Source organism: Cetorhinus maximus, unplaced genomic scaffold, assembly GCF_964194155.1.
Source record: "Cetorhinus maximus unplaced genomic scaffold, sCetMax3.hap1.1 HAP1_SCAFFOLD_2085, whole genome shotgun sequence".
Lineage (NCBI taxonomy): Eukaryota > Metazoa > Chordata > Chondrichthyes > Lamniformes > Cetorhinidae > Cetorhinus > Cetorhinus maximus.
In genome coordinates, this window is record NW_027598025.1 from 26,682 (window position 1) to 37,498 (window position 10,817).

Genomic DNA, 10,817 nt, shown 5'->3' on the forward strand with positions numbered 1-10,817 from the left:
GAGAGAGAGGGGACTGAGAGACGCCAGTCAGTGTACAGATATCACCCTGAGAGAGAGAGGGACTGAGAGACACCAGTCAGTGTACAGATATCTCCCTGAGAGAGAGAGGGACTGAGAGACACCAGTCAGTGTACAGATATCTCCCTGAGAGAGAGAGGGGTCTGAGAGACACCAGTCAGTGTACAGATATCTCCCTGAGAGAGAGAGGGACTGAGAGACACCAGTCTGTTGAGATATTTTTATTCGATCACTGTCTGGTTTTTGCTGGGTGGGTGGGATTTGACTAGCAGCCTCTGATTTTTCCCGAAGATTGTGACCTGCCCTGGAGAGAGTGGGTTTGTCTGCTGATCATGTCCTGGTGGTCACCTTCCTCTGATCGTAGGCAGAGGTTCCAGGATTTGCACTCCGTCCGAGGCTGAATGGCCTCCTCCTGTTCCTGTGTAACAGGCTCGAGGAGAGGGGCTGAATGGCCTCCTCCTGTTCCTGTGTAACAGGCTCGAGGAGAGGGGCTGAATGGCCTCCTCCTGTTCCTGTGTAACAGGCTGGAGGAGAGGGGCTGAATGGCCTGACCGTGTGTATTTTCTCTGGTTTGTGCCCTGTGAGTCTGTGATCTTTCTCTGATCTCTTGTCTTTTTGATATTATTTTTCTATTATGATCATTAATATACACGAACAGCAAGAGGATCATTAACCTTGGACCCATTCACCCCGGCCCGAGCAGCCCAGAACCTCCCCCGTCCGGGATTCGGGTCATCTGTGGGCACTGCAGAAACACATTCCTGGTGAGTTGCCCCTTCTGTCCTGGGCAGGGTGGGGTCCTTGTCCATTTAGTGCACAGGCACTCGAGGGCGTGTGTGAGGGTGCACGTGATGTCTTGTGCGCGTGAGGGCGGGTGTGTGTGCGCGAGGGCGCGAGTGTGCGCGCGCGTGTGAGGGTGGGTGTGTGTGCGCACGCGCCTGAGGGCGCGTGAGTGTGTGGGCGCGTGTGGCGCATGTGTGTGAGGGCGCGTGTGTGCGCGCGAGGGCGGGTGTGTGTGTGCGCGCCTGAGGACGCGTGTGCCAGGGCGCGAGAGTGTGCGCGCGTGCGAGGGCGCGAGTGTGTGTGTGCGCGCGTGAGGGTGCGAAGGCGCGAGTGTGTGCGTGCGAGGGCGCGTGTGTGCGAGGGCGCGAGTGTGTGCACGCGTGAGGGCGCATGTGTGCGAGGGCGCGAGTGTGTGGGTGCGAGGGCGGGTGTGTGTGCGCGCCTGAGGGCGCGTGAGTGCGAGGGCGCGCGAGGGCGCGAGTGTGTGCACGCGTGAGGGCGCGCGAGGGCGCGAGTGTGTGTGTGCGCGCCTGAGGGCGGGTGTGTGTGCGCGCCTGAGGGCGCGTGTGCGAGGGCGCGTGAGTGCGAGGGCGCGTGTGCGAGGGCGCGTGAGTGCGAGGGCGCGAGTGTGTGCATGCGTGAGGGCGCATGTGTGCGAGGGCGCGAGTGTGTGTGCGCGCGAGTGCGCGTGTGTGCGAGGGCGCGAGTGTGTGCACGCGCGTGGGAGTGTGTGGGTGCCTGAGGGCGCATGTGTGTGAGGGCGCGAGTGTGCGAGGTCATGAGTGTCTGTGTGCGCGTGCGAGTGCGCACGTGTGCGCGCCTGAGGGCAATGGCGTGTGCGTGCGCGCCTGAGGGCGATGGCGTGTGTGTGCGTGTGTGCACACGCGTGCGCCTGAGGGCAATGGCGTGTGCGTGCGCACCTGAGGGCGATGGCGTGTGTGCGTGTGTGCGCACGCGTGCGTCTGAGGGCGATGGCGTGTTTGCGCGCGCGAGTGTGTGTGTGGGCGTGAGCATTTTGATTGGAACATGATGAGTTGAGTTTTGCTGCTGTAACCTATGTAAGTGAACGTGATAAGTAATTAAAATACAGATAGAAAGACGCGAGGGTTTCAGATGGGCCTGTGAAAGATACAGCCGTGGGCCCATCACTTGCGGTGGAACTGTCGTTTGCCTGGGGAGTGAAGGTTTGCGTTCAGCAGCTGTGATGGCTTCTACAGCCGATGGGCGGGCGTCTGCCTTTTCAGCAGGTACAGCAGCTCCGAGGTGAGAGTGCAGGCCCCCCCCTCCCCACCCTTTGGCTTTACCGGTGCTGCTGGTGGGCGGTGCGAGCGAAGCCAGCCTGGATGCCTTCCCCAGCCAATCAGCCGTGATTTTGGGGACAAGCTCCGCTGGGAGCCACGGAGGCAGAGGGGAAAACCAGCCCCTTCACTGGCTGCTCGGAGTTGAGCCGGCCGCCCTCCCAGGTTTGAGGAGTTGGGAGCTTCTTCTCGCCACTGGGGGGGGTCAACGAGAAGATCGACTGCCTCGGAGGGGTATAAACTTCAGGTGACGCTAGGCAGCCATCGTTTAAGGTTTCTTGGTGACCAGGGAGAGAGTTTCACAGGGGACGCAGCATCGCACCCAGGCGTTGGTGACACCCCCTCCTTTTGTGTATTTTTTTGCAGTGGAGGGAGTTCACAGACAGAACGTTAGCCCGGTGTCCGCACTGCCGCCGTGTGTAAGTATAACTCCGGTCCCTGGTGTGCACCTTTTCCCACAGGAACCGGACTGCTTCCCGTGCACTGCCCGCACCTCTCGGGGACTGAGGGCCCCTGATGTCCGGGGTCGCTCACCCTCCCTCCCCCCTGCTGCCTGGCACGTCTCTCTCTCTCTCTTTGTCTGTCTGTCTCTCACTTTGTCTGTCTGTCTCTCTCTTTGTCTGTCTGTCTCTCTCTTTGTCTGTCTGTCTCTTCTTTGTCTGTCTGCGCCTCTCTCTTTGTCTGTCTGCGCCTCTCTCTTTGTCTGTCTGCGCCTCTCTCTCTGTCTGTCTGCGCCTCTCTCTCTGCCTGTCTGCGCCTCTCTCTCTGCCTGTCTGCGCCTCTCTCTCTGCCTGTCTGCGCCTCTCTCTCTGCCTGTCTGCGCCTCTCTCTCTGCCTGTCTGCGCCTCTCTCTCTGCCTGTCTGCGCCTCTCTCTCTGCCTGTCTGCGCCTCTCTCTCTGCCTGTCTGCGCCTCTCTCTCTGCCTGTCTGCGCCTCTCTCTCTGCCTGTCTGCGCCTCTCTCTCTGCCTGTCTGCGCCTCTCTCTCTGCCTGTCTGCGCCTCTCTCTCTGCCTGTCTGCGCCTCTCTCTCTGCCTGTCTGCGCCTCTCTCTCTGCCTGTCTGCGCCTCTCTCTCTGCCTGTCTGCGCCTCTCTCTCTGCCTGTCTGCGCCTCTCTCTCTGCCTGTCTGCGCCTCTCTCTCTGCCTGTCTGCGCCTCTCTCTCTGCCTGTCTGCGCCTCTCTCTCTGCCTGTCTGCGCCCCTCTCTCTGCCTGTCTGCGCCCCTCTCTCTGCCTGTCTGCGCCCCTCTCTCTGCCTGTCTGCGCCCCTCTCTCTGCCTGTCTGCGCCCCTCTCTCTGCCTGTCTGCGCCCCTCTCTCTGCCTGTCTGCGCCCCTCTCTCTGCCTGTCTGCGCCCCTCTCTCTGCCTGTCTGCGCCCCTCTCTCTGCCTGTCTGCGCCCCTCTCTCTGCCTGTCTGCGCCCCTCTCTCTGCCTGTCTGCGCCCCTCTCTCTGCCTGTCTGCGCCCCTCTCTCTGCCTGTCTGCGCCCCTCTCTCTGCCTGTCTGCGCCCCTCTCTCTGCCTGTCTGCGCCCCTCTCTCTGCCTGTCTGCGCCCTCTCTCTGCCTGTCTGCGCCCCTCTCTCTGCCTGTCTGCGCCCCTCTCTCTGCCTGTCTGCGCCCCTCTCTCTGCCTGTCTGCGCCCCTCTCTCTGCCTGTCTGCGCCCCTCTCTCTGCCTGTCTGCGCCCCTCTCTCTGCCTGTCTGCGCCCCTCTCTCTGCCTGTCTGCGCCCCTCTCTCTGCCTGTCTGCGCCCCTCTCTCTGCCTGTCTCTGCCCCTCTCTCTGCCTGTCTGCGCCCCTCTCTCTGCCTGTCTGCGCCCCTCTCTCTGCCTGTCTGCGCCCCTCTCTCTGCCTGTCTGCGCCCCTCTCTCTGCCTGTCTGCGCCCCTCTCTCTGCCTGTCTGCGCCCCTCTCTCTGCCTGTCTGCGCCCCTCTCTCTGCCTGTCTGCGCCCCTCTCTCTGCCTGTCTGCGCCCCTCTCTCTGCCTGTCTGCGCCCCTCTCTCTGCCTGTCTGCGCCCCTCTCTCTGCCTGTCTGCGCCCCTCTCTCTGCCTGTCTGCGCCCCTCTCTCTGCCTGTCTGCGCCCCTCTCTCTGCCTGTCTGCGCCCCTCTCTCTGCCTGTCTGCGCCCCTCTCTCTGCCTGTCTGCGCCCCTCTCTCTGCCTGTCTGCGCCCCTCTCTCTGCCTGTCTGCGCCCCTCTCTCTGCCTGTCTGCGCCCCTCTCTCTGCCTGTCTGCGCCCCTCTCTCTGCCTGTCTGCGCCCCTCTCTCTGCCTGTCTGCGCCCCTCTCTCTGCCTGTCTGCGCCCCTCTCTCTGCCTGTCTGCGCCCCTCTCTCTGCCTGTCTGCGCCCCTCTCTCTGCCTGTCTGCGCCCCTCTCTCTGCCTGTCTGCGCCCCTCTCTCTGCCTGTCTGCGCCCCTCTCTCTGCCTGTCTGCGCCCCTCTCTCTGCCTGTCTGCGCCCCTCTCTCTGCCTGTCTGCGCCCCTCTCTCTGCCTGTCTGCGCCCCTCTCTCTGCCTGTCTGCGCCCCTCTCTCTGCCTGTCTGCGCCCCTCTCTCTGCCTGTCTGCGCCCCTCTCTCTGCCTGTCTGCGCCCCTCTCTCTGCCTGTCTGCGCCCCTCTCTCTGCCTGTCTGCGCCCCTCTCTCTGCCTGTCTGCGCCCCTCTCTCTGCCTGTCTGCGCCCCTCTCTCTGCCTGTCTGCGCCCCTCTCTCTGCCTGTCTGCGCCCCTCTCTCTGCCTGTCTGCGCCCCTCTCTCTGCCTGTCTGCGCCCCTCTCTCTGCCTGTCTGCGCCCCTCTCTCTGCCTGTCTGCGCCCCTCTCTCTGCCTGTCTGCGCCCCTCTCTCTGCCTGTCTGCGCCCCTCTCTCTGCCTGTCTGCGCCCCTCTCTCTGCCTGTCTGCGCCCCTCTCTCTGCCTGTCTGCGCCCCTCTCTCTGCCTGTCTGCGCCCCCCTCTCTGCCTGTCTGCGCCCCTCTCTCTGCCTGTCTGCGCCCCCCTCTCTGCCTGTCTGCGCCCCTCTCTCTGCCTGTCTGCGCCCCTCTCTCTGCCTGTCTGCGCCCCTCTCTCTGCCTGTCTGCGCCCCTCTCTCTGCCTGTCTGCGCCCCTCTCTCTGCCTGTCTGCGCCCCTCTCTCTGCCTGTCTGCGCCCCTCTCTCTGCCTGTCTGCGCCCCTCTCTCTGCCTGTCTGCGCCCCTCTCTCTGCCTGTCTGCGCCCCTCTCTCTGCCTGTCTGCGCCCCTCTCTCTGCCTGTCTGCGCCCCTCTCTCTGCCTGTCTGCGCCCCTCTCTCTGCCTGTCTGCGCCCCTCTCTCTGCCTGTCTGCGCCCCTCTCTCTGCCTGTCTGCGCCCCTCTCTCTGCCTGTCTGCGCCCCTCTCTCTGCCTGTCTGCGCCCCTCTCTCTGCCTGTCTGCGCCCCTCTCTCTGCCTGTCTGCGCCCCTCTCTCTGCCTGTCTGCGCCCCTCTCTCTGCCTGTCTGCGCCCCTCTCTCTGCCTGTCTGCGCCCCTCTCTCTGCCTGTCTGCGCCCCTCTCTCTGCCTGTCTGCGCCCCTCTCTCTGCCTGTCTGCGCCCCTCTCTCTGCCTGTCTGCGCCCCTCTCTCTGCCTGTCTGCGCCCCTCTCTCTGCCTGTCTGCGCCCCTCTCTCTGCCTGTCTGCGCCCCTCTCTCTGCCTGTCTGCGCCCCTCTCTCTGCCTGTCTGCGCCCCTCTCTCTGCCTGTCTGCGCCCCTCTCTCTGCCTGTCTGCGCCCCTCTCTCTGCCTGTCTGCGCCCCTCTCTCTGCCTGTCTGCGCCCCTCTCTCTGCCTGTCTGCGCCCCTCTCTCTGCCTGTCTGCGCCCCCCTCTCTGCCTGTCTGCGCCCCCCTCTCTGCCTGTCTGCGCCCCTCTCTCTGCCTGTCTGCGCCCCTCTCTCTGCCTGTCTGCGCCCCTCTCTCTGCCTGTCTGCGCCCCTCTCTCTGCCTGTCTGCGCCTCTAACTCCTCCCTCTTTTCTCGTTTCCCTCAGCTCCTCGATAGGTCGTCAATACCCTCGGAAGCGCTGCATGTGGATATTCGCCGTGGGATTGCTGTTCGCCATTGTGGCTGCCGGGGTCACAGTGAGTATCCGATCAGTCATGTTCCCCCGCCCAACCACTCCGTCCGGGATATTAACCCCCCCGTCCGCCTGGGATATTAACCCCTCTGCCTGTCTGCCTGTCTGGGTTATTGACCCCTCTGCCTGTCTGGGTTATTGACCCCTCTGCCTGTCTGGGTTATTGACCCCTCTGCCTGTCTGGGTTATTGACCCCTCTGCCTGTCTGGGATATTGACCCCTCTGCCTGTCTGGGATATTGACCCCTCTGCCTGTCTGGGATATTGACCCCTCTGCCTGTCTGGGATATTGACCCCTCTGCCTGTCTGGGATATTGACCCCTCTGCCTGTCTGGGATATTGACCCCTCTGCCTGTCTGGGATATTGACCCCTCTGCCTGTCTGGGATATTGACCCCTCTGCCTGTCTGGGATATTGACCCTCTGCCTGTCTGGGATATTGACCCCTCTGCCTGTCTGGGATATTGACCCCTCTGCCTGTCTGGGATATTGACCCCTCTGCCTGTCTGGGATATTGACCCCTCTGCCTGTCTGGGATATTGACCCCTCTGCCTGTCTGGGATATTGACCCCTCTGCCTGTCTGGGATATTGACCCCTCTGCCTGTCTGGGATATTGACCCCTCTGCCTGTCTGGGATATTGACCCCTCTGCCTGTCTGGGATATTGACCCCTCTGCCTGTCTGGGATATTGACCCCTCTGCCTGTCTGGGATATTGACCCCTCTGCCTGTCTGGGATATTGACCCCTCTGCCTGTCTGGGATATTGACCCCTCTGCCTGTCTGGGATATTGACCCCTCTGCCTGTCTGGGATATTGACCCCTCTGCCTGTCTGGGATATTGACCCCTCTGCCTGTCTGGGATATTGACCCCTCTGCCTGTCTGGGATATTGACCCCTCTGCCTGTCTGGGATATTGACCCCTCTGCCTGTCTGGGATATTGACCCCTCTGCCTGTCTGGGATATTGACCCCTCTGCCTGTCTGGGATATTGACCCCTCTGCCTGTCTGGGATATTGACCCCTCTGCCTGTCTGGGATATTGACCCCTCTGCCTGTCTGGGATATTGACCCCTCTGCCTGTCTGGGATATTGACCCCTCTGCCTGTCTGGGATATTGACCCCTCTGCCTGTCTGGGATATTGACCCCTCTGCCTGTCTGGGATATTGACCCCTCTGCCTGTCTGGGATATTGACCCCTCTGCCTGTCTGGGATATTGACCCCTCTGCCTGTCTGGGATATTGACCCCTCTGCCTGTCTGGGATATTGACCCCTCTGCCTGTCTGGGATATTGACCCCTCTGCCTGTCTGCCTGCCTGTCTGGGATATTGACCCCTCTGCCTGTCTGCCTGCCTGTCTGGGATATTGACCCCTCTGCCTGTCTGCCTGCCTGTCTGGGATATTGACCCCTCTGCCTGTCTGCCTGCCTGTCTGGGATATTAACCCGTCTGTCCGTCTGTCCGTCTGTCCGTCTGTCCGTCTGTCCGTCTGTCCGTCTGTCCGTCTGTCCGTCTGTCCGCCTGTCTGGGATATTAACCCCTCCGCCTGTCTGTCTGCCTGCCTGCCTGTCTGGGATATTAACCCCCTCCGCCTGTATGTCTGCCTGTCTGCCTGTCTGGGATATTAACCCCTCCGCCTGTCTGTCTGTCTGTCTGCCTGTCTGGGATATTAACCCCTCCGCCTGTCTGTCTGGGATATTAACCCCTCCGCCCGTCTGTCTGCCTGCCTGTCTGGGATATTAACCCCTCCGCCTGTCTGTCTGTCTGCCTGCCTGTCTGCCTGTCTGGAATATTAACCCCTCCGCCTGCCTGTCTGTCTGCCTGCCTGTCTGTGATATTAACCCCTCCGCCTGTCTGTCTGCCTGTCTGGGATATTAACCCCTCCGCCTGTCTGCCTGGGATATTAACCCCTCCGCCTGTCTGTCTGGGGCATTAACCCCTCTGTCTGGGATATTAACCCCTCTGTCCGTCTGTCTGTCCGTCTGTCTGTTCGGGATATTAACCCCTCTGCCTGTCTGTCTGTGCCTTCCCCAGGCTGCCACTTGGAAACATGCTGAGGAGTACCACGGGATCTATGCGGGCTGGGTTGTGCTGGTTATCCTGTCCGTCTGCTGTCTGGCTCGTGCCTGTTACTGGAGCTGTTTAAAGATCAGTCACCCCATCCAGAACTACTCCTGACTTCCCTCTCTCTCAATCTCTCTCACCATCTCTCACTCTGTCTCCCTCTCTCTCAATCTCTCTCACCATCTCTCTGTCTCTCTCTCTCTCAATCACTCTCACCATCTCTCTCGCTCACTGTCTCTCAATCTCTCTCACCATCTCTGTCTCTCTCTCTCTCAATCTCTCTCACCATCTCTCTCTATCAATCTCTCTCACCATCTCTCTCTCTGTCTCTGTCTCAATCTCTCTCACCATCTCTCTGTCTCCCACTCTCTCCCTCTCTCTCACCATCTCTCTCTCTCTCCCTCTCTCTCACCTCTCTCTCTCTCCCTCTCTCTCCATCTCTCTCTCTGTCTCCCTCTATGTCTCTCTCTCACAATCTCTCTCTCTCCTTCTCTCACCATCTCTCTCTCTGTCTCCTCTTTCTCACTCTCTCTCACCATCTCTCTCTCTCCTCTCTCTCTCCTCTCTCTCTCTCCTCTCTCTTTCTCTCTCCAGTAACACCCCCTCTCACTACAGACCCTGTCTGTGTGTCCCAGTAAAGTCCCCTCTCACTACAGACCCTGTCTCTGTGTCCCAGTAACGTCCCCTCTCACTACAGACCCTGTCTCTGTGCCCAGTAACACCCCCTCTCACTACAGACCCTGTCTATGTCCCAGTAACACACCCTCTCACTACAGACCCTGTCTCTGTGCCCAGTAAGACCCGTTTCCTGTCCTGCTGCCCTCGATCTTGATGCTCCGTTCTCATTAATAACTAACGTTGAGAGGGGAGTTTTCCTTGTGAGTCCTCGCTCAGCCTGGACCCAGCTGCTGGACTCATCTCCGCCCCCATCTCCTGGTCTGGCCGCTAGACACCGCAGTAGATGAAAACATGACTTGTCGGTCTGGGACCAGCTTCAGAAACTCTGCGCTCGCTGTCTCTGACGTGAGACCCTCACCGTGTCAGTGTCGATTAGTTAAACCCCCGCTTGACCTCTGTCTGGTACCCTGGGGGCAGCGAGAGATGCCGTCTCCCACCCTCAGCACAGGCGCTGAATGCAATCGGGGTTCATCGTCCCCCTCCCCCCCACCTTCAAACTGACCACCACTCACCGTCCCCCTCTCCCCCCGTCAAACTGACCACCACTCACCGTCCCCCTCCCCCCCCATCAAACTGACCACTACTCACCGTCCCCCTCCCCCCCTTCAAACTGACCACCACTCTCCGTCCCCCTCCCCCCATCAAACTGACCACTACTCACCGTCCCCCTCCCCCCCCATCAAACTGACCACTACTCACCGTCCCCCTCCCCCCCTTCAAACTGACCACCACTCTCCGTCCCCCTCCCCCCCCATCAAACTGACCACTACTCACCGTCCCCCTCCTCCCCCATCAAACTGACCACTACTCACCGTCCCCCTCCCCCCCATCAAACTGACCACTACTCACCGTCCCCCTACCCCCCCATCAAACTGACCACCACTCACCGTCCCCCTCCCCCCCATCAAACTGACCACCACTCTCCGTCCCCCTCCACCCCTTCAAACTGACCACCACTCTCCGTCCCCCTCCCCCCATCAAACTGACCACCACTCACCGTCCCCCTCCCCCCCTTCAAACTGACCACCACTCACCGTCCCCCTCTCCCCCCGTCAAACTGACCACCACTCTCCGTCCCCCTCCCCCCATCAAACTGACCACCACTCACCGTCCCTCTCCCCTCCCCCCCCTTCAAACTGACCACCACTCTCCGTCCCTCTCCCCTCCCCCCCTTCAAACTGACCACCACTCTCCGTCCCCCTCCCCCCCCTTCAAACTGACCACCACTCTCCGTCCCCCTCCCCCCATCAAACTGACCACCACTCACCGTCCCCCTCCCCCCCTTCAAACTGACCACCACTCACCGTCCCCCTCTCCCCCCGTCAAACTGACCACCACTCTCCGTCCCCCTCCCCCCATCAAACTGACCACCACTCACCGTCCCTCTCCCCTCCCCCCCCTTCAAACTGACCACCACTCTCCGTCCCTCTCCCCTCCCCCCCTTCAAACTGACCACCACTCTCCGTCCCCCTCCCCCCCCTTCAAACTGACCACCACTCTCCGTCCCCCTCCCCCCATCAAACTGACCACCACTCACCGTCCCCCTCCCCCCCTTCAAACTGACCACCACTCACCGTCCCCCTCTCCCCCCGTCAAACTGACCACCACTCTCCGTCCCCCTCCCCCCATCAAACTGACCACCACTCACCGTCCCTCTCCCCTCCCCCCCCTTCAAACTGACCACCACTCTCCGTCCCTCTCCCCTCCCCCCCTTCAAACTGACCACCACTCTCCGTCCCCATCCCCCCCCCTTCAAACTGACCACCACTCTCCGTCCCTCTCCCCTCCCCCCCTTCAAACTGACCACCACTCTCCGTCCCCCTCCCCCCCCTTCAAACTGACCACCACTCTCCGTCCCCCTCCCCCCCCCACCCTTCAAATTGACCACCACTCACTGTCCCCCTCCCCCCCCCA

The 10,817-nt window shown here is 61.6% G+C and overlaps 1 protein-coding gene and 1 long non-coding RNA gene across 2 annotated transcripts; both read left to right on the forward strand.

The window, feature by feature from the left end:
- The first annotated feature begins 350 nt into the window (after window positions 1–350).
- On the forward strand, window positions 351–8,339 carry LOC144676972 (type 1 phosphatidylinositol 4,5-bisphosphate 4-phosphatase-like). The gene is made up of 5 exons (XM_078537237.1): window positions 351–358; window positions 677–782; window positions 2,466–2,518; window positions 6,080–6,170; window positions 8,196–8,339. The coding sequence occupies exons 1-5, from the start codon at window positions 351–353 to the stop codon at window positions 8,337–8,339; spliced, it is 402 nt and encodes a 133-aa protein (XP_078393363.1).
- Window positions 8,340–8,782: 443 nt separating this feature from the next.
- LOC144676971 (uncharacterized) lies at window positions 8,783–8,956 on the forward strand. The gene is made up of 2 exons (XR_013575457.1): window positions 8,783–8,859; window positions 8,902–8,956. It is a non-coding gene; the product is annotated as an uncharacterized LOC144676971 (long non-coding RNA).
- Window positions 8,957–10,817: the final 1,861 nt, after the last annotated feature.